The sequence below is a fragment of the Dryobates pubescens genome, chromosome 2 (assembly GCF_014839835.1).
Source record: "Dryobates pubescens isolate bDryPub1 chromosome 2, bDryPub1.pri, whole genome shotgun sequence".
NCBI lineage: Eukaryota > Metazoa > Chordata > Aves > Piciformes > Picidae > Dryobates > Dryobates pubescens.
The window spans coordinates 28,307,458-28,329,434 of NC_071613.1; the positions used below are offsets into that span (position 1 = coordinate 28,307,458).

Genomic DNA, 21,977 nt, shown 5'->3' on the forward strand with positions numbered 1-21,977 from the left:
AAAATGATCGATTTAAGTTAAGAAATAAGAAAAAATTAAGAAATGATGACTTGATTACATTCATTATGTGTTAAAAGAATAAAGTTACAGGCAGTTTTTAAAAGGGCCACTTCTAGCCTCAAATTTAACTCTCAGTCAAATCAGAGACAGAAATTAAACAGAAAATATAAATGCTAATTGGGATCTGCTTAAGCACACTTTATGAACATGTGCATAAACCTGTTACACTCCATGCAAAGGCAGACAGCTGCATGCAGCAGTAATTAAAGGCACACACACACACAAAATTCAGCCTGCCAAGAACTGAATGAATACAGATAGAAAGGAACCATTTACAAAAAACAGTAGTAAAAAAGGGAAAGACAGGTAAACCTCTGGTCAACTTCTTGGATAACATGGAACAGAGCAGAATATACTTTTAAATATATCTTTAAAATAATCTTGTAACAGTGCTGTGATCAGCTAGCAGATTTGAATAAAAATAACAGAAGCCACCAGCAGGCAGTCCAAATTACTTGTTGAAAAGGCTGAAGCCTCTCTGAAGGTGATGTTGGTAATGAAGTATCTTCCACATAATCAGTAACCAAGATCTTTTTAAACAATCAGCAAATCTGGATAACATCCGTCTAAACTTTACAAGAAAGCTGATTGGTGAGAACATTTCTGTTAAAATCCTTTATCTTCTGGATGTTTGGGAGCTTTTAAATAACTTGTTTGTACTTTTAATGTTTAGTTCAGTTAAAGTTTAGTTAAAAGTTTAGGCATCACTATAGAGAACATGAAACAGAATTAATCATACCATCTCCAAAGACTTACCTTTTTTCAGGTCTATCTTTATTTTCTTTGCATTTTTTTTATTGCCAAAGCCCATAAGAGGAGACAGTGAGGGAGAAGATAACTTTCTAGCCAGACGTGGGAGGTTGGGGCTCTTAGCTTGTTGTAGTGTTGCCTGTACACCTGACTCAAAGCTGCTTGTTCCAGAAAGACTAATTGTTTTCAAAGCAGGTTTTGGATGGACGGGAGGTGGAATCTTTGGTTTTGGAACGCCTTCATTATCCAGAAAACAAAGAGGAGCAATAGCAGACTTCTCATATTGTTCTCGATTATATGGAGGAAGGACTTCCAAGGTGACACTCGGAAATTTCATTGCCTGCCGGAAAATGTCCTGAGCCCTTTAAAACAAAAGTACAAAACCTCACATGACAAACTGGAAATTTTGGGCAAAATTTGAGGTTGTTTACAGAGAATAAGACAAAGTTTTAATCTCGATTATGAAGATCTAACCTTACCTTCATATCTACAGGTGCCCTTTTTTAAAAAGAATGCATGAAATATGATTTCTGAACTACAGCATTTCCTAACATTTCAAGTGGGAACAGCAAATCCATCAGGACTCCTAGGCACCTATGAAAGCACATAAGCCAGAATAAACTAATGAACACCATTCTTCATGCGGACATTCAGGAAGGGAAGTTCTGATGGCAAAGGCTCATCAAAAGACTTCTGAAGTTATAGCTTGCTGGTTTTTTTTCAAGTGTTTGTTACCTATTTTCCTGTTGTCATAGAGACACACTGAGCACTTACGACCAATTGCTCTGATGAATACATCTACTCTAAGCAAGCTCAAGATTCCATTTTTTCTTAACTGCCCTTCAGATTCCTTTCATCATCCCTAATGCTACTCCTTGCTGTTTCCAGGGCAATAAAAAGGAATGAGGGTATGGGATATATGAACATCTTCAGAAGAAATACTGTGATGGCAAATGGTACAACAGAAAAAGATGATGGTATGGGATATGCAGACATCAGAAAAGAACCTGCTGACTGAAAAGGTGCAAAATTGTGTGTTCCTACATAAATGGATAAACAGATAGATATTACTCACATCTTGGGAACATATTACATCTTTCAGGCTACTTGGTCATATGTTACAGGGAAATTTAATAACTCAGGCTTCAGGAGATGAATATTCTAAATGTATGAAAGAGAAAATATAAGATCTCCTTCAAACAAAAAAAATGGTGGAAATAACTCAAGATATCCTATGGGAAAGCCTAAATGCAGTCTTCAGGGGCAAAATAACTTGCTGCACTTCAAAGAGAAAAAATAATGGATGGAGAAATTTGCATTTCTTGAGACCTCAAATGCATACTTTAAAGAAATAAGGGACTCAATTAAAAGAGGTGCTAGAAACTCTGCAACACAACAGAATGTAATTGAATAGATTAACAGCAAATGAAAAAGCAGATCAACAGTCCCAATATATGGAACTATTTAAAACATGGGGATACAGAAAGGAGGCTGGTGCCATTACAGCTGCAGAAGCAGCATTGATCAAGGACCACACTAGGAAGTCTGCTGAAAAGGGAGATTGTATATAGTGGTCTTTGCTAAGTGTTAGATCAGCTTTCACAAGGGTTATGAAGAAATGTCAGTTTGAAACTAGTAAATAGATTTACCTCTTAAAGGAAAAGCTGATGACTATTTTCTAGGTCAACAGTCATTGCTGTGACTACTAACATGGATGTGACATTGTTATCACATCCATTACAATTGTTTCATTTTTGTAACTTGGACCTCTGTCAGGTGACTTACAGTTATGTCATGCCAGATGGAAACCAGAAGTCTTATTCACTGGGATTAATTTCAACCTGGAAAGCTTTCTTTAGCCATTCTCTAAAACGTAGAGAAGAGAGATGATGCAGAAGGGTGTTCTAAAAAGCACTTCAGCAGAACAATATAATAGGTCGTGGGGACTAGGCCAGAGCTTGCCCATCCCCAAAGAGATGTTGAGTACTCACTGCCCAGTTTTCCTCCTTCAATCCAGTGTCACTGTAACCAACTACTTGTTATGGCAACAAAGGTGACTTAGACCAATTATATTAGCCTGTGCTCTGAATCACCTTTCAGTCACTTCTCTCACTTTCCCAATGACAGATTATCTAACAAGATAATCTAAACTAACAATTTTCTTTGCAACTATCCATTCCAGTTCCCAAAATTTTACGCTAACTTGCAGGACGAGAAGTGTCTTGCATTTTTCATATTAAAGGAAAATTTGAAAGTTTACTGAAATATTTCTAACTGTCCCAAAATCTACTAATCTTACAGAAAAATAGGTGGATGCCACATACATCTCATGAGCGTAAAACTTCTGTAGGTCTAGTTACAGTCTGAAGAGATCACAAAGGAGATAACACATTTGCAAAGAGAAAAGGTTTTGATTCAGACAAAATCTCATTTGAAAAGGACACATTTATTGTATAACTGCACAGGTGAGGCAATGGGCATTTTAACACGATGCCAACACTTCTGATTAAGTTGGTGTCTTATGTAGGAGCATTCTACGTGGGGGAAGAGAATGGCATGCGTGATATCACAGCAGAACACATTTAACATCAAACGTACAGAAAGGAGCAACTTGAAAAGCTACCAGGAGGCAAAAGACGCAGCGTCAGAAATGAGGTAATACCTACACTACAGAACTACGCTGCTTTGAAAAGAACCTATTTTGCAAATATTTATCTCTAACAGTGAAATTATGTATCCAATTTTAGATGAGAAACCTTGAACATTTGGCTTACTGTTTAGAAAGTTAACCCTCAACTCCCTTGAGATCTCAACAGGGTTTTTTTTATATTATAAACAATCACTCAGCTGTCTAAACATACGGATTAAAAGTAAAAACAAATTACTATTTAAATACTACAGCAAATATCTGTGAAATTTGAGAGGCTATTCTTTTGTGCAGTCACATTAATTCAGAACTGATCCAAACACCCAGTTACTTAAAGTAATTTGAGATAGATAATAAATGTCAACAGATTTTTAATAAAAGTCCTAACAGGTGAGACTCACCATTTAGGTCAACTCATTATAGTTTGACAGTACCGGTATTTTAAGGAAAAAAAATGTTCAAAAAGCTGCAGCACACACAAAAAATATCTTATTTCATTTGCAAAAGAGCATTGAAAAACATGCTGCAATGTTGGCTCATTCTGAAGGTCTTATGAGGACAAAATTACAGAGAAAATATTGAAAAAGTAACGGAAGAATTGGGAAGTGAGGGTAACTGTTAAAAAACTTACTGCTGTTAAAATGATGCACAATAGGTTCACTAAGAATACAGTAAGATTTCTCTCCTCAAATTTCACCTTATTTGGAGGTTTCTGCCAGGAATCAACTGTACAGGCATTTTATCTGAAATAAATATTAATCCCTTTATTTGAATCACTTAATAAATGCATAATTGTATATAACCCTGGCTAGTTAAAAGTATTGGCAAACCAGCACTTACTGCATAAAGGTTTTATCTGTAAGGTCCACATGGTTAATCTTGACAATGCATTCGTTTTCATGGAACAGTCCATCACGCCTAGATCTGCTATCTTCTTCAATACCACGGATGAAGAGTCCTAGCATCCTAAAAGGAATCAAAAAAAAAAAGAAGTTAAAAATGTCCTTATTCTGCTGATAGGAATTTATAGAAACTAAAAAGATATCAATCTCTACTGTGTATGAGATGAGATAGAGTAGACCATTACAAAGTGCTTAACTTAGAGAGAAAGGATTACCAGCTTGCTCTTTAAATGAAAGGGAGGAGATTGCAAGAAACACCATGAGAAATTGCTGGACGCTAATGCCATACTACTTGCTAGAACTTCAGGAGGCATTAAGTCCTGTAGGTTAGACTGGGGAAACAGAGGAAAACACTGTATCTTCCCATCCAGTTAAAAATATGAAAGTAGTTTATGCAATATTTTTCTGTCATTAAGTAAGATTGCATTCCTCCAGAAGAGTAATACAAACAGATCAAAAGTAATTTTCTAACTCAACTATAACAAACCAAACAGACATTAGAATAAGGTTAAAAAATAACCATTATTTCTACATCTGAGAAGTCTCCAAAACTTTTCAGCTGCCAAAGCCCCTTGATATATGAAAGCATTGCTACTCAGACACAGGGCAGGAGGGCAGCAGAACATCAAAACCTATGTTGTCTGGTAGCTGGTTATATCCAAATTGAAAGTGAGGTGCAGCACAGAAACTTCTGATAATTAAGTGAACAAGCATGGGTGGTGCAAACACCAGTGTGGCTAACTCTGCTGGGAGTGCTAGGCTATTTCTGACATACCTGGACCATCTCTGTATTACAAACTACAGCTCAGCATAGAGATATCCAATGATACCAGTATAACGTTCAAAAATACTGACAACTGTGCATTTATGAAGACAATTTACAATCGAGTTTTATCCACTGCATTTCCATACTGCATTTCCATACCACATTGCCATCAAAGACAGATGACCTTTAAATACCATTTTCTCTTGGTTATACTCCATAAAATATTAATGTCCAATTTCCAATGTGCCAGCACTCCAATCACAAAACAGAAGCCTTGTGTTTTTCCTCAGATTCATGGCTGTGTCTCGTACTTAAGGCCATTCAACAGATTCACAGCACACCATTAACTATTTCAAATGGGGATATGTTCACCGTGCATATCTTTAGATTTACTGTGTACTAAGGTTTAAAAATTTAAAGTACACTGATGTGACATAAATAAAAGTGAAAACTTGGCTCCTGCTGAACATTACTTGTTCAAAATATCTCACAGAAAAAATAATTATCTAATCTTTCACATAAAATTTTTCTTGCAATCTCTACTACTCTTCACTAAAGGATTCAAAGGTGCAGTGGTGGTGAGAGGCCACTGTCCTCATGATGACAAGCACCCAAGTACTGGCAACCAAACCCCTAAATCTTAAGAACTAATTAAAGAGAATTACATTAAGATGCAAACCAATTCAAGTAGAGAAATAAAAGAAATTACAAATGAAGTTAGTTGCTCACTGATCCTGTTGTGTTTAGATGCTGCATCCATATAGTGCAATAGCATTGCCCACTTGCCTCAAACCTGTTGTGAGTACTGTAGTACCTGACTGAAGGGCTTGAGCTACATATCCTCTGGCAGCTTAAATTCACTGCTCCATTACTTTTTTCCACAACCTCAATTTTAGCATTATTTTAATGCACTATTAAATTTTAATTTCCTTTTAAATTTTTATCTGAGTGCTAAAGGAAGGGGGGGAAGGGGGAGGAAGGGGGAAGGAGGGAATTATTTCCATTCGTTTTCTTAGTTCCTGTATAAACTCAGATTTTGTACCTTAATATAATGTTTTAACTACCTTCAGAAAAATTTTGCCCTGCAGCAGCACTGGGCTAAAGCCAGAATTACTTTATTAGAAGATAACTTTACAGCTGAAATACCAGACCAAGTTAGTCATGGCCAGTATGCCATCATAATTTTTATCTTGTCATTAACAGAAATAGAAGATGTTCTTCTGTACTTTCTGATGTTATGATGAGTTGAAATTTATACAGCACTCTCAGACTTAATTAAATAAGAGGGACGAGCCATTTAAGTCACACTAGTGTTTTTATGAAGGTATTGGTATGGTTCTAGCCAAGGGTCATTAAAATTTTAAGACAACTGTCTAAACAAGTAGTCCATCTGTCAAAAATTTGTTTGCTCTGAGGGATCCCCAAAAGAATTTGTAAATAAGGGCATATCAGTATGCATGAAATGCATACCATGGAACTCCATTTTTTCTCCATGAAGATCTTTAAAAGCTACATCCATCACAGTGATTACAGAACTGTATTACAGTCACAATAATTACTGATTTTAATAGCTTGCAATTTCATCACATTTTTTACTTAATGATCTTGAAATACAGTGTAAACACTACAGTCTTTATGGCAAGAAGTGTTTTCTGCATTTCATTTCATTTTTATAACAAACACAAGTGCCTTTCTCAAGAGAAATGGGCAGCCTGCAAAGCCCAGGACACAATGCAGACCTCCTACAGTTCCCACTGGAGACCAACTTTCTTCTTGAGGTGGTGATGACATTTTCCAGGCAGCAGGTGGACACCTATTTTCTCTTTTGGCAAATAAAACATTGTAAATGAATTTGTGTCACTTACAAACTCAAATCTTCCAGAGAAAGCATTTACTCACACAGACCTTTACAAGGCATTATAATCCTTCACAATCTCTGTCCCACATGAAACTTGACAAGTAAGACACAGTTAAGAATAAGACAACTTTTGCTTTTTGCAATAATTGTCTTTGTATTACAGGCAGCCATTTTAGCATAGTGTCATTTATGGCATTAACAATTTCCCATCTCTTATTCAGGGCTGCCAGTGTCAAATTAACTCTCTATCTAAGCCTCTGTATGTCAAATTTCAGCTCAGATTTTTTTTTTCTTTTTCCTTTTTTTTTTACTTTATTTTTTTTTTACATCTGAGTTACAAAGCTTGGAAAACAGAATGAAAATGCTGACACAGTCTTAACTACAGTACATCAATATGAGCACGCTGCTATAATAGGCTTTTGTGATCTCAAGAGACTATGTTAAATCATTTATAATTAAAGTAATTGTATTGTGACAAAGAGAAGTTCATGGTATAGTGCACATTTTATAAAAGCTATGCAACCAAATCTGAAAAGTGGCTTGAAAAATATGAGGCATGACCAGGCAAGCAAAATTCTTGACTTTTCTTGTCTGATACATCACTAAGGAAAGGCCTATGGAGAGAAATCCAACTGGAAAATAAACAAAGCATGCAATAACAAATGCAAGCAAACAAACAAAACCCCCACATATACAAAACCGACACAACACCACAAAAAATAACTACTCCCCTGGCCCCCACATTACTATTAACATTATTCTACATACAGTCTAGCTTACCATTCAGAGAATAAAAACTGAGGCAATTAAAAGGACCCATGTGAATAAAGAGTTGGTATTGTCTTATACATATATAACTTAAGACTAGTAATTATTTTTGTAATGGAAGACAGTGTTATAGACCAATTCTCTTTAAAACATTTCTTTTCCTTATGGTTCAATAGTAGATATTTGAAGAGAATCACAACTAAAATCCTTTCATTAATGTATTTCTTGAAATATCTTACCTTCCACTCAAAGATGAAAAAAAGGGCACTACATGTATTCCCAAGGGTCCACCTTCACCAGAAATTTCCACTGTTTTTGTCATTTCACTGAAAAATAGCAGAGGAAAGCACATCTTTTATGTTTCTTCATAGACTTCTCCATGTTAGAACAAATTCCTGGTTCATCAGAAAGGGTAGGGAAAATATTCTTGAAGGTCTCTTCCAACCTGGTTTATTCTATGTATATTCAAATCAGAGTTCACTAACACAGAAATATATAATGAAATGCAAAAGGGGTGTAAAATTATTTAGTTTTTCTCTTTAGATTAATACTTGTGTACTTTGAAAGGGAAAGACACTAAGTACAAGGCATTTTCATAAGTCTACCCTTAAGTAAATTAACCAGAATATTAAAGAATAAGCTTTTCAGTAAGGAGGAGTTTAAGGAAAAAAAAAAGGAAAAAAGTTTATTCTGCATGTTCTTAATTTAAACTCCACATTAGCGGCTTCATTCAATTTCCCCACGTAGGCACATTATAAACATGAATATCACACATTAAGGACATCAAGCCAATAAGCAGATTAGTCAAATCATATTTAAATATATTACTTTCTGTCCTCAGCTGCATACAACCTCAATGACAAACAAAGAGCTAAACAAATTGTAATAAAAAGTACAACAAAAGTGAAACATGGAAAAGAAGAGAAAGATGGCCACACTGACTCTTCTGCAACATCCCATCCCTTCCAAGTACAACTTCCTCTGGGACCAGTTAACTGATCTTACTGACACATGCTCTTATGATCATTTGATGTGATGCAAGAATCAGCAGAAATGCACATGTATAATGGAGGAATTTGTGATCACCTTTGAAGTGGCAATACAGAGTTACACCAGATTAGACGGATATAAAAACACATGGCACAGCTAAGCCCTCTCACAAGGACAATTATTGCAAATGATCCAAATTCTGGCATTGTTTGCTAAAAAATGCTGGAATATTGTAAGAACCTCTATCCAGCTGCATAAGGAATAAGCAGAAGCAAAATGCCCTATACACAATAATGTTTAGCTTGGTCAACTAAATATGTAATAGGACTGGGAATAAGCCTGTACTGCTTTCTGTTGGGTTAGGAATTTGAGGAGGTGTGTGGGGAGGTGTTTTGTTGGGAGTTTGGGGGAGGAGTTTTTCATAAATTATTCTTCAAAAAAGGCTAAAACTAGAATGAATATATATTCCAAAAAATCGAAGTGGATAGACTCTGAACAACAAACCATCACCAATTACAACATAACAAACTTTCCTGTTACTATTAGCTGTAACACTGGCACAATCAACAGACAGTTCTATTTGTTGATTTATTTTTGTCTGTTTCCTGTATTCCCCTCTCTTCAGGAATCAAACAGAAAAATCTTTCTGGCTTTTTGTTTTGTTTTTCCCCTTTGCTCCCCGTGGTCTGGTCATAAAAGCTAATCAGTGTAGCTACCAAAAACTTGAAAAATGCACGGACAGGAAATTAAGTCTTCTTTCAGTTCCATCTTCTACTTCCTCCAATTCTCTTAATAGACACACATACACACACACAAAATAAAAAATTAAAGGGCTACTTATACTTTCATTTGAACTTCCATAGAAACAATGCATACAAGCAAATTAAGTAGCCAAATAGTACAGATTCAGAAAATAATCAGAAGTAGTGAATGGTCTTTCATTTGTACGTGGAAAATTCAGAATAGCTGTCCCCAGATAACCCCATGTTGCTTCAGCACTCCAGGGAAAGAAATGTCATCTTCAGCAACTGTAAAATAGAGTGGGAATTTTTTTGAGGGCTATCACAACAGACAGGTTAGCTGTCATACTAAATCAATGCACACAGAGTTACAAGTAGGCTCAAAGCCAAAGAAAACATACAAGTTTATTTTTAAATCTAACGTGAAATCTACACACAAAGTAACCTTCTTTGTCAAAACAAATAACCCACAGGTACATTGTGCATTATTTCTAAAAATGTTGCAGAATATCCTAAAAGTCATAGATGTACTAAAATACTAAATATCCAGAATAAGGGTACACTCTGTATACATATATATTAAAGGTACTTTAGAATTATACTTTTAAACAAAGAATCTATGAGTCAGAATGCCTTTTCATTCTCAAATGTGATTCTCCATTCCACCTCAGAAGAAAGCTGCTCTTCACAAGAACTTTTATAGATTTTTGAGGAACTATTATTTTTATATCTATAAAAGCCTGACAGTTAAAAAATTAAAAAGCGAAACATGTGGGATTTGAACATTTCTTGGCTTAAGAACCTTAAAGGTTAGAGACTTGGTAAAATTTGACATCATTCACTCATGCTGCCCATCTTCCAGCAGGTTTAATATGTCCACCAGAATAGCTGAATTCCAGCAGTGAACTATTTTGCCTTGGTTCACAGTTTACATTACATTGGAGAGAGTATTCAGGAATAGGGCATGGCTAAATGAGATACTAAATTAGGATGAGCTTTAAGAATGCTAATTACTAAACTCCACGGACACAAGGGACACCAAGGTGCCAGGACCTCTTAGCTTGACAAATTAAAAAAAACTGAAAGAAGGGGGTGGGAGAATGCAAACAGCTTTCACTGCTGGATGATAGCAGTGATTATTGACAACTGAGAGGGTAATTTATGCATATTTTTTCTGCAATACTCAAGAAAATTAAAAACCTCCAAATCAGGAAAAAATTACATTCCCTACTCCTATTTTACACCTACTCTATGCAACCTGAATGCATTTTGCACTAAAAAAAAAAAAAAAAAAAGTCTGGCTATCAAGGCAGTAAAAAAGACCTTCAGTCCAATTGCTAGCTGGGGCAAGTGACTGGGAGCATTGGTGAGCAATGCACAGAGGGTGCCTCAGCAGGCTACACTGCTAATGTCTCTTGCATGTTATATAGCATGAGCTTTTACCTCAGAAAATACCCTCCTTGCTGAGTTTGCAACTCAAGTTCTACAGAATATGTATAGGTCTATTCTTACAGCAATCAAAATAAGTGAACTATTTAAAAGTATTTATCTTAGTGAAATTTGTGAGAACTGCATGGCTCACCCCAACTAGAAGCATGGCTCTCATGATTCTTGAACTCACACTGGCCACCTTCCCTCACAGATCTCAGTGCCTAGCATGACTTGACTGTGGCATCCAAGACCTCATTCGACATTATACTATTGATTTTTAACCTGAAGAAGCTGTCATTTACGATTTAAATTCTTCATTGCTTGATGTTTATTGATTTGTGCCAGATTCTTTACAGTCTATCACATTTGTCAGGAAGGCTTGTCATGCGTATTATTAAAAATGTTGATGAATGCAGTTTAGCAAAGAGAGAGAGAGAGAGAAGATGCACGCATGTGTCTACTGAGCATGCACAGCAGTCCATTTGTAACATGGAACGTAAAACTTAAATGGAGTGCTGCACATACAGTGGTGCATATTCAGTCTGAATCAGTCTGATCTTCAGATTGGCAGTGCCCTTGCTGTCAAATACTACAGCTCCCTCTTCTGAAAACTGGATGAAGAAGTAACCGTTTGTCACTTACACAGTGAGAAAGATCTGTTAGCTGAAAGCTCTTCTGCAAACTACTCAATAGTATTGAAGAACCAGTCTCAACCACTGAACAGAGAGATGTTTAAAAGGGCCCCTGTCTCCAGAAATGAATGTTTTGGAGTTTTACAGCAGGACCTGGTTTGCAAAGGCAGTTTGACCTTCACCAATTGCAAATGCTAAGAGAATGCTGGTAGGATTTCTCTTGGAGAAGGTAGTCAATACAGCCTAAAGCTGATTAATTGTTTTGCACCATACCAAAGATAGTACCTTGGAAACAGCTGATTTCTGCATGGGCTACTGGGCAAAACTTGTCATGTGCACGTCATGAGAATCTACTGCCTGAGTAAACACAGATCAAGTATTTATCATTCCAATATCATACTCTTTTGCTATTTTAGTCTTAACATTTGCACATAAACCTTCATCCAGGCACAAGAGGATGATGCAAAACCCTGTGAATAGATCACTGATTTCCTCGTATGTTTGTAAGAAAAGGTACAGATTAGTAAGATGCTGTATCTGAAAAAGTTCTCCTAGCATAGGATGTCAATGTTTCCCTTGCAAACAGAAAAGTACAGCTGATATTCTGAACGTGGTTTGTGGCATTTTTATTAACCACAGCCACGTAAAAGGCAAAAGAAATGTCACTCAGATGCAGGAACCTCACAGGTGAAATTATTAAGCTTGTTCTGCACTTTCACCTCCAGCCCCACCAGTCAATGCTGCTATTCCAAGGCAGGAGAGCTTCCACTAACAAGGAATACTGGTATATGGTAGAGAGCACAGGTCTATAGGTTATGTCAAGTTACTAAAGGGAATTTTAAAACAATGCACTGATTTATCCAAATGGAGTGATGACTTTGTTCATATACTTCTTTCACATGTCAAAACAGTACAGTTACTCATGGTAATTAAATACTCGTACCCATTCTCATAGAGAGGCTTCCAGGGCAGCCAGCTCAGCTAAAGCTGGCAGCACATTTCCTACCCACCTGCTACCCATTTTCCACATTTTTAATTCCCTCTTTTAAACTAGAATCTCAAAGCTTTAATGAAAATGTCTTGAAAGCCCTGAAGAAGAAACTGGAGCTCAACATGTTAAATAGAGTGAATACACTCAAATGGTAGCAATCTGAGCAATATCTAAACAGGGATGGAGAGCACCCTGCAAGGAGAGGAGAAAGCCCTGAACATGAAGAGTCCACAAAGAGCTTCCCAGGCACAATTAAGAAAACTGCTCACCTTCCCTTAGAAGAGACAGGCAAATTTCAGATGCTCCATTCTACAGAAAACTAAACAAACTATGCACACGGTGTAAATATTTACTATGAAATAGTGTCAGAATGTTCCAGTTGCAGGTTTGAAGAGGTAGCAAATCAACCTCTCCTAACTAAAAATGCATTAATCTAGTAAAGATGCTGCTGTAATACAGATCCCCACCCCCCCACACTGGAAGGAGCTAAAATTCTAGTGAGATTAACTGTCTAAATGTTTAGAGAGAAGCCAGAGAGCCTGCAGGCACCAGCTTTTTATGCTTTGTTGTTTGGGTTTTTTTCTCTTTAAATCAAGTTGTTCCAGTTCTGTGTTGTTAGACTAATGAAAGACAAAGTAGGTTAAAAAAAAATTAAAAATTAAAATATGGGCAAGGGAAAAATGCTGCAGTTACACTTTAATTATGTATCCACACTGCTTAAACCAAGGAACTGACCCTGACCTCTGCTAAAAAGAAGTGTGAAGACAGCAAAACAGAAGATAATGAAAACACATAATGAATTATCTATGCACAAATTACCCTCTGTGTTTCAGCTAATCCTCTGGTATTAAGCTAAAGATCCATTCCATGCAGACTTACATTTACTTAGACTCATGTTCCTTAACAGTCATTCTTTACTACAAAAAGCAAGGTTTCCATAGAATTGTTTAGGTTGGAAAAGACCAAACCCAGTACTTTTCCGGTCTGGTCTGGTCTGGTCTGGTCTATTCTATTCTATTCTATTCTATTCTATTCTATTCTATTCTATTCTAATGCACAGAATGACAAGGGATTCAGGATTAAAGGTTCTGCCAAATTTCTACCTGACTTCTGTGGAGTATGAAGACTCAACTGTACTTTAAAAATCTTTCTGTGCTAGTCCAGAATAAGAAGGAAAACTGGAAAAAAACTAACAAATTTTATACACTGATGGCATTAGCTTGACTTCCATTACTCTGAGCATCATCTTTACCAACAAATAATCTTCAGAAATTACAAGGGCATGCTCATTGGTCCTATCTTTATTTATTCCATTAAAAAATGTGCCAAGGATCAAATTTTCCACATCTCTCCAAAAATATATATCAGTACCAGCAAGCAGGAGAAGAAACTACAAAATGGGATACAAAGTATGTGACAAGGAGGCCTCTAAAAGGAAAGAAAAATACACATAGGAGATTTTAAGCACAAAGTTCCCCACACAGTTTGGGGAAATAATTTTGGGCCTGTTTCCCAGACCTCATGCAGGTAGGATTAACACTTGTTTTTTCCTCAGGTGTTTACAAGGATAAATGCTTTAAGCTTAAGGCATGCAGATACTGTTTATTTCATGGTTTTTGTTTTATACTGTTTTGACAAACAACTATAAGCTGAAGAGTTGTAGGAAATGATTATTTGCTATGACCAAAATTGAAACAAATTAAATTTTGACATTTTCACTATCATGTAGAAGTTTGTTATGTAACAGTTCTCAATTTCATTATACAATGTGCTACAGTATCACTATAGCTCTGCAACAAACACAATATACTGGACAAAGGACTGAATTCCTCTGTCTACTCAAAAAGGTGACCAGCACAACCTAAATCATGATTTAAAACTGAAATATAAGCTTATGGTGAGACAGGAGATTAGTAGCATGGAAACATTTTGCTCTCAGTTTGTCAGGTCATACCCTCTATTAGTACCACAAAAGATCTGACTGACTTACTTTGTGCCACTATACTGCATTCTGGCTTCTTAAATTTGGTATAACAAATGTAATCAGTAAAATTTTTTATTTTTTCATTTACTTCAGCCATTTACAATTTTCCCTATGATTTCAGGAACAATAAATTCCAAAGCCTATCATTAAGCATCTTAATAAAACCTAATTTCCTCATGTTTCAGCTATGCAAGTCTCAAATTTTGCTGTACTGGATTCCAATTGCGATCATACATATTTGCCTAAATTTCACTCAAAATTTAGACTGTTCAAAATAAAAGTTAATTCCTAAACAATGAACATGACCACTACCACCTTCAGTTATAATACTGTTGACCATCTGTGGGTTGATATAAATGAAGAGAGGAAAATGATGCATTCCATCTGACTACTCTAGTGAGACAATGCGCAGGGAAATATTGCAAATATTTGCTTCAATTTTTACAGGGTATAAACACAGAAATAAAATCTGCTCCAGGTTATAGCACAGTAATAACCTTACCACTCAAAAAACAAATGTGACAGTTTAACTGCAAAAGTTCATGTTAGAATTATAGGGGTCAGATGACTAGTTAGTTATTGAGATATAATATACTACCTAAGAATATCCTTTACCTTAAGACATTAAATGCTTGTAGGACTCAGTAGAAAGCAGAGTATATAGTAGTAGCATATTTTGCCCTACAACAAATAAATTATTTAGATTGATCAACAAGGGCAAAAAGTTGCCATGCACAAATATGTGTTTCAGTATGTGAGTCGAGTGTGTGGTTAGGATGAGAAAGGAACAAGAAGGAACAGATTGTGATGATGATCAGCACAGTGCAGATTCACAGGTACACCTGGAATGAGAAGTCAGCCTTGTCTTGCATGTTGACAGACCATGCTTGAGTTGGCACTGAGCAAATGTTCCTACCTGACAGGGAGCCGGGCCCTCTGAAGCAAGAGTTCTGTGGGTCCAGTGAGGTTCATCTCCCCATCCTGAAAGGATACCTGGCAAACACCCTGTTGAGAGATTTCAAAGCACTCTTTGAAACTACACACATATTTATGCACATAGAAGAATGGCTGCATTTGCACTTATGAGTCAGTATTCGGAAGAAAAAACAAATTAGAAGTGGCGTCATCTCAGGGACAGTGAGGACTGAAAGACCTATTCTGTACACAGCAGGTGTTACACAGCACGTGTGAGACAGCATTTGGAGAAACAGGAGGGCATCCTGTTCTGCTCCTCAACCATAGCCCCACCGTGCTTCTATGAGAGAAGTGCCTGGTTCTACCTACCTAGCCTGAATACCATTGTTTCCCATCCTTGAGCCATCACCTTTCTCACAGTAAATTCCACAGACCTTAGATAAATCCAATAGCTGCTGCCCCCACTTTCTTCTCTTCCTGCTCTTTCTATCCTTTAGTAGCATTTATCTGGTAAAACCATGTTTTTGTAGTAATTTCACAGAAAAAGAAATTATGTAACCATTTGGCCAGAAACAATTATACAGTGCACACAGGGACCTGACATTAATGCTAAAGCTTTTGCAAATGATAATATATAACTTTCTTTTTGTGACCCTTAGACTCTTAATGTTTGCATTTTTTTCATACTGGGAGAGGGAAAGAGGTACCAATGAGATAAGACTACTGTCAGCAGGTGATATATTAGCTTTAATGTGCTATACTTCATTGCGACCTGTATGGCAATAATGTAAACAGAGCAAAATCTGTAACAAAGACCTTCTTTGGAGAGGTCACTTCTGCTAACTGCAACAGGAACATAGCTGGAAAATATAAATCTTCAGCTGTCAACACACTAAGACAATTCAATTCAGAGTTTGATCTTAACTGGATAAAGCCTAAAGTTAATCATTATTTTGTTGTTGTTGTTGTTGCAGTGGTATAGTTTTCCAATGTCTATATTTGCCATATCAAGTTGTCTCAAGGCAAAAGGTAACAATGTTATAAATTAAAGCCAAAGAACAAAGCCAACTAGATAAGTAATTTCATTTTCCATAAAAGCTCTACACTGTATATTACAACTTCCAACTTCTCTCAAGAGACAGTTCTACTCAGAAAGAACGCTTTAAACGTTTGGTGTTTTCAGTTCCTCAAAGATTTGTAGATCTTATTTTAATTTTATTAATATCAAGACAGTTGGGGGCGAGAGTAGGTTGCTTTGTGTTTCGAAAAAGAATCATGGCCAGCCTTGGAAGCAAACCCTTGGAATATAAAGCAAGCTGGATCCCATTTGGTTCGCACACTGCTTTTGAACCTATAATATTGGTAGCGATTCTCTGTGTGTTAATCAGAGCACGAGCCAACAGACTTGGCTTCCACTGCAAGACCAATATAACTCACCGAAAGCAAAGTTCTGCCACTAATGGAAGAACTATTTTTAAAAACCTGTACTGACTACATGCCATCTCTTCCAACCACTTTTCACAATAGAACAAAGGAGCAGTTCCTGTTGTATAAAGCATAATGCCATACTACCCTCATAACTCAGGAACTCAACCTCAACCACTAGCAACAAAAATCTGACACAAAGCCTTCACAGGTTGATGTTATCTTGAAAAAAAAGATTGCACCTGAGTAGCAATGGATGCCAGCAGCAGACAAACCTCTTCACAACAATGTTCCCAACAAAGCTAAACCTTCTTTAGCTAATGACTGAAAGCACTGGTGCTACAAAAGATCTTCCTCTGGGAAGGTTTAAAAGAGTCAAGCCATGAGCAGATTTTGAGTTGTGAATTACCTAGGCTTTTTTCTTTTATATGTTGCCTGCAACACAGTGCTGGTCAGAGCATGACAGAGCACTTGTTACTCATGCCTTGAAACTGTTTTGCTATTTAAAGCCTTCCTTGCAGTCTACACAAGTCTGCATAAGCTACGTTATTTCTCTATTTCTGGGTTTTTGGTTACTATTCTTGCTGTAGCAGTTACCTCCATAATCATCCTCCCTCTCCACCTCTTGGGAAACACATTTCACAGTAATGACAAATAAGGATGTTCAGAACACAGTTTCGTGTTTCTGTTGACTGATTCATAGGTTTTAAACCATAAGGAACCAATTTTTTTTTTATCACCACGTCTAATCTTAGACTTGTTTAGTGGCACAGAACAGAATTGGTAAGGGCACAAAGCTAAAAGGTTCTTACCAACAGCTTGATCTTCTGCTAAAGACCAGACCAGCAAAAATGTCTTGAAGCTAGTAAGAGTGTTATAAATATAAAGGGTATCAGACCTACAGTATAGGTCTTTGAGAACAGATTTCTAAACACATCACAAAGGTTACAGGGCATTCTTGTGCCAGAAAAGAAATAGTCCAGGCTTATGAGGTGCCTAACAGTCCTGCATTTCCACATTTTCATCATTCCACAAGATACAAATTCTGTGAGGAATTATAGGATGCATTTTGGAGGTCCCTAACTGGTATTATAGCTTTTTTGTTTTGTTTTGCTTTGTTGCTGTGTGTTGTAATTTAAGGGTAAAAGCTCATAAATAAAAGTTACCCTCTTCTGAGCTGGACAGAAGTGTGTTGAGGGAGTTCAGAAATGCCATAGGGATAAGTTCAATGTCACAGTCCCCATCCTGCACACCACTGCCTGTTTTGATTTAAAGGCACACAGCACTCACACATGTCACAGACTATCACAAGCTCAAGTTGGTAAACACAAAACCAGATATATTTAAAGGCTTAACTGATCAAGGAAACATGAACCATAACACTGAAATCATAACTGAGCTCTCTGAGAGCTGCATTAGAGCTCCAGCCATGTAACAATCACTACAAATGGACACATTCCTTTCATACTTCAGCATTTCATTGGAACCACAGTAAATTTAAACAGATTATCTCCTGCCCAACTAGCAGAATGATAGCAGACCAATAATGCAGAAGACATTATTGGAAGACAATGATCCAATATGCACCAAAATTCTCAGTCTTTTTCTATTTTAAAGACTTGACTGCCAGTTTTTCAATAGTAGCAGAATTAATGACACTGAAACCCAAAACCTGACTCAAATTCAACTGACCGTGCATAGATTCACATTGACAGTGACAATTGCAGTTTTCACTGAGGAAATAGGAATAAAATCCAAAATGGTGTGCTAAAAAAAGAAGCCAAAAAAGCATATAGATGTAAGAACAATGTAAGTTTTAAAATTTATTTGCATATGAATAATTTGAATCAGGCAATTTTTCTGAGTGCTGCAAAAAGCATGTTCATCAACTTAGGACTGAAGCAGACAAGAAGGATCCTATAAAATAGCCCTCTGCAAACAACTGTAACCAAAATGCTTGAAAGAGTCTTAGGTTCATTATGCAACCGCTCTCAGATTAGAGAAACTTGTACATCTAAGAATGACAAGAGTTCATACCAGCAACATTTTCTATTCCGGGAACATGCACAGCCTTCTCAGTTCAACAGTCAGCATAGATATATATTATCCCCAACACTAAATACTGAGGTTAGGAAGTGTGAGAAAGAGTCCATTTCCCCCTCCTTAATTTTGGAAAATACTCACTTTATTAAAAAAAAAAAAAAATAATAAAAAAAACCCAAACAAACATTTAAAGAAAAAACACAAAGACACAAACAAAGAAAAACCCAGACAAAACCAAACACCCCAAAAACCCAAACCAAACAATGATACTTCTTGGACAGAGACCTGAAAGTACCCAGCAAAAGAGAGAGACAAAATTGAATGAAAATTATTCAAATAACTGGCTTTACTTCAAATGAAAGGTGCAGCCCTGAGCAGCTAACACAGCAGACTGCTGTCCCATTCCTCAGTGTTTCCAATGTCACTGCAACCCAGGAAATCTAGATTTTCATATATTTTTTTAAAAATGTACCAGATGTGTTTTCTAACTAAACTCTGCTTATAGTGTAGATTTTCATCACATTTTAGCCTTTCCTTGAGTTTCTTCTGCAGCAAAATTTTTCACCTTCATCCAGGAGTGGTCTATACTACCTAATCCAGTAAGAAAGATTTCTAAGTATCCACAGGCCACCAGGGACTACAAAAGGGCACTAAATCACCTCAGTTCTCCATGGTAGACTCAGAAAACTATTATACTGTCTGCAAACATCTTGTTTTAACACTGCAAATATATCACTTCTGGATTTTTTGCTATGTAGCAAAAAACATATTTGTCTACTTGGGAAAGATATTTTAATAAACAATAACTAACATGAGACAAACCTCAGAACTAGATAAATTTAGAGTCTAGGAAGGCTGCATAAACAACTGGAGAAAAACCTGACTGCAGGGTACACTTGGAGTATAAAATGGTGTTTAAACACTAACAATAAACTTGAAGGGAATAAGATCTATAAATAGAAAAAATACACATGGTATCTACTCAAAGTAGGACTGAAGCAATCCACTATTCCTAAGGGAAAATATCTCTATCCAAAACTTTCTTTTAATGACAAAGTTAAAAGTGAAAATGTGTATCTGAATTTCCAGTTTAGAGTATTATACTCCCTGTAGGCACCAGCTTTTTATAACAAAGGAAAGGCATCCAACCCTACAGCAGAAGGTCATGAAGCAGGCTGGCAGGCTGCAGAGTTCCCTCTCCCTGCTTGGCCAACATTAAACCTTCTTCCAAGAAGGTTCAGTAGGAGTTCAGATCCTACCAACATAACAAACAGTCAGATGCAAGGAAACCTGGGGGTGAAAGGAATGTGTAGTTTACAAATGCAGGAAATGTCTCATCCACTGCTCTCCAAACAGACAATTTTAATTACCATATTTAAAAATTTAACATTTTTAGCAACACTTTCAGTATCCTGTAAGCATTTCTGACAGCCAGATCAGGTTTAAAAAGTCATAGCACTATTTTTAGCTTTTAAAATCAGCTCTTCCATAAATATTTTCAAACCAATTAGTCCACATAAACAAAGTAAAGGTGTCTACCTTCAGTTACAGTAATAAATGCAACAACTGCCGCTGCAAACAGAAGATGATCTGCAAGATCATTCAGCTCAAGGAACACCCAATAAAGGTCCTTTTGTGTTCAGTAATAATATAACCATGCACAGGTTAAGATAACCTTGTTTGAGCCAAAATTACGGAGTGTTGTTTGCAAGCTCTGACACTTCACTTTGGTCTGTTGGGGAAAAATGTAAGTTATGTGCATGTATCTGCATTTCTGAAATGGCTAAGGAATTTTGAACACAATAACCAGCGCTCTTCATTGCCACCCACAGACTGTAAAAGGGAGAATGAAATAAAACACTTTCTAAAATTATTTAGACTTAAAATCATTATCTGGTTTCCTCCACTCGGCCTTAAATTCACAGTAGACCTAATTGAAACTGTCACCCTGACCCCCCACATTAAAAGTTATTTCACCTTTATTGTTTACAGAGTCAGGCTATCTCAATGCCAGGTAACACTGACAAGTGAAATACATAACAAGTCATCAGCAGAAATCTGTTAAAGCACCATTGGTCTGAACAGGTTAAACATTACACATTGTAAAATACTAAGTTCCAATGAGTTACACAAAACTCAGAAGTCATTTCCACAGATACAAAAACAAAGTTGGTGTCAATATCTGCGTTTCATCTTCTTAGCTAACCTTTTGTTACAAAGCTAACGCCAGACGATCTTCCTGCGCACACAGATTTATGAACACCCAAAACCACTTCCTGAAATATGTTCAAGAGTTGCTTAATACTGCAGAAGTATGCTTACCTCAAAAAATTTTCAAGATCAATTGTTATTTTAACATCTTTGCTTTTTTCCTTCTAAAACAGTGCAATGAAATACCAAACGCCGTTTTAATAACAACCAATAATAGAAAATTGAGCAAATTGCTCAGTATGTTCTTAAATATTACAGAGCTTGTCTGAAAGAGAAGGCATTACTCAACAGACATGCAAGCTGTCATACTTAAACAAGTATATTTATAACCACAACTTATTTATCTCAATTAAAAATCCCCCACAGTATAGCTATGACCAATATAACCAGGACAGAAACCAATGCAAAGCAAAGTAATAAAATGTGGCTAAATGGAAGGGGGAAAAAAAAAATCAGTGGTGTTGGTTGGTTTTTGTGGTTGTTTTTTGGTTTGGTTTGGGGATTTTTATGTTTGGGTTTTTTTAATTGTGGCTTTTTGTTTGGATTTTACTTTGTTTTGTTTTTTTATCTGCATTTTCATCTTCCCCCCTCCCCCAGCGGTCTGCTTGATTAAATCTCTCTACCTCCATAAAATGTGGCAAGTATTTTTAAACAGCTTACAAAACTTTCATTTCAGTTACTGATTGAAATACATCATCCTCTCAGCTATTCAGAATGAAATTCGTTTGAAATGGATAATTGACGCAATTGTGCAGTATCTACAAATGCAATTAATCACTTATTAAAGATGATTTTTAGGCAGGAAATAAATAAAATAAGAATCATACAGCTTCTTTCAATGTTGTCAATGGAAATGTATTTTAC

The 21,977-nt window shown here is 36.4% G+C and overlaps 1 protein-coding gene across 1 annotated transcript in view; it reads right to left on the minus strand.

Moving 5' to 3' along the window:
• PARD3B (par-3 family cell polarity regulator beta) overlaps positions 1-21,977 on the minus strand; it is a 439,781-nt gene that overhangs the window by 230,995 nt on the left and 186,809 nt on the right. Inside the window, exons 5-8 of the mRNA XM_054173397.1 lie at positions 15,436-15,524; positions 7,991-8,077; positions 4,298-4,423; positions 817-1,172 (exon numbers count right to left, since the gene is read on the minus strand). Of these exons, the coding sequence (XP_054029372.1) occupies positions 817-1,172; positions 4,298-4,423; positions 7,991-8,077; positions 15,436-15,524 (658 nt within the window). The remainder of the gene's footprint in view (positions 1-816; positions 1,173-4,297; positions 4,424-7,990; positions 8,078-15,435; positions 15,525-21,977) is intronic.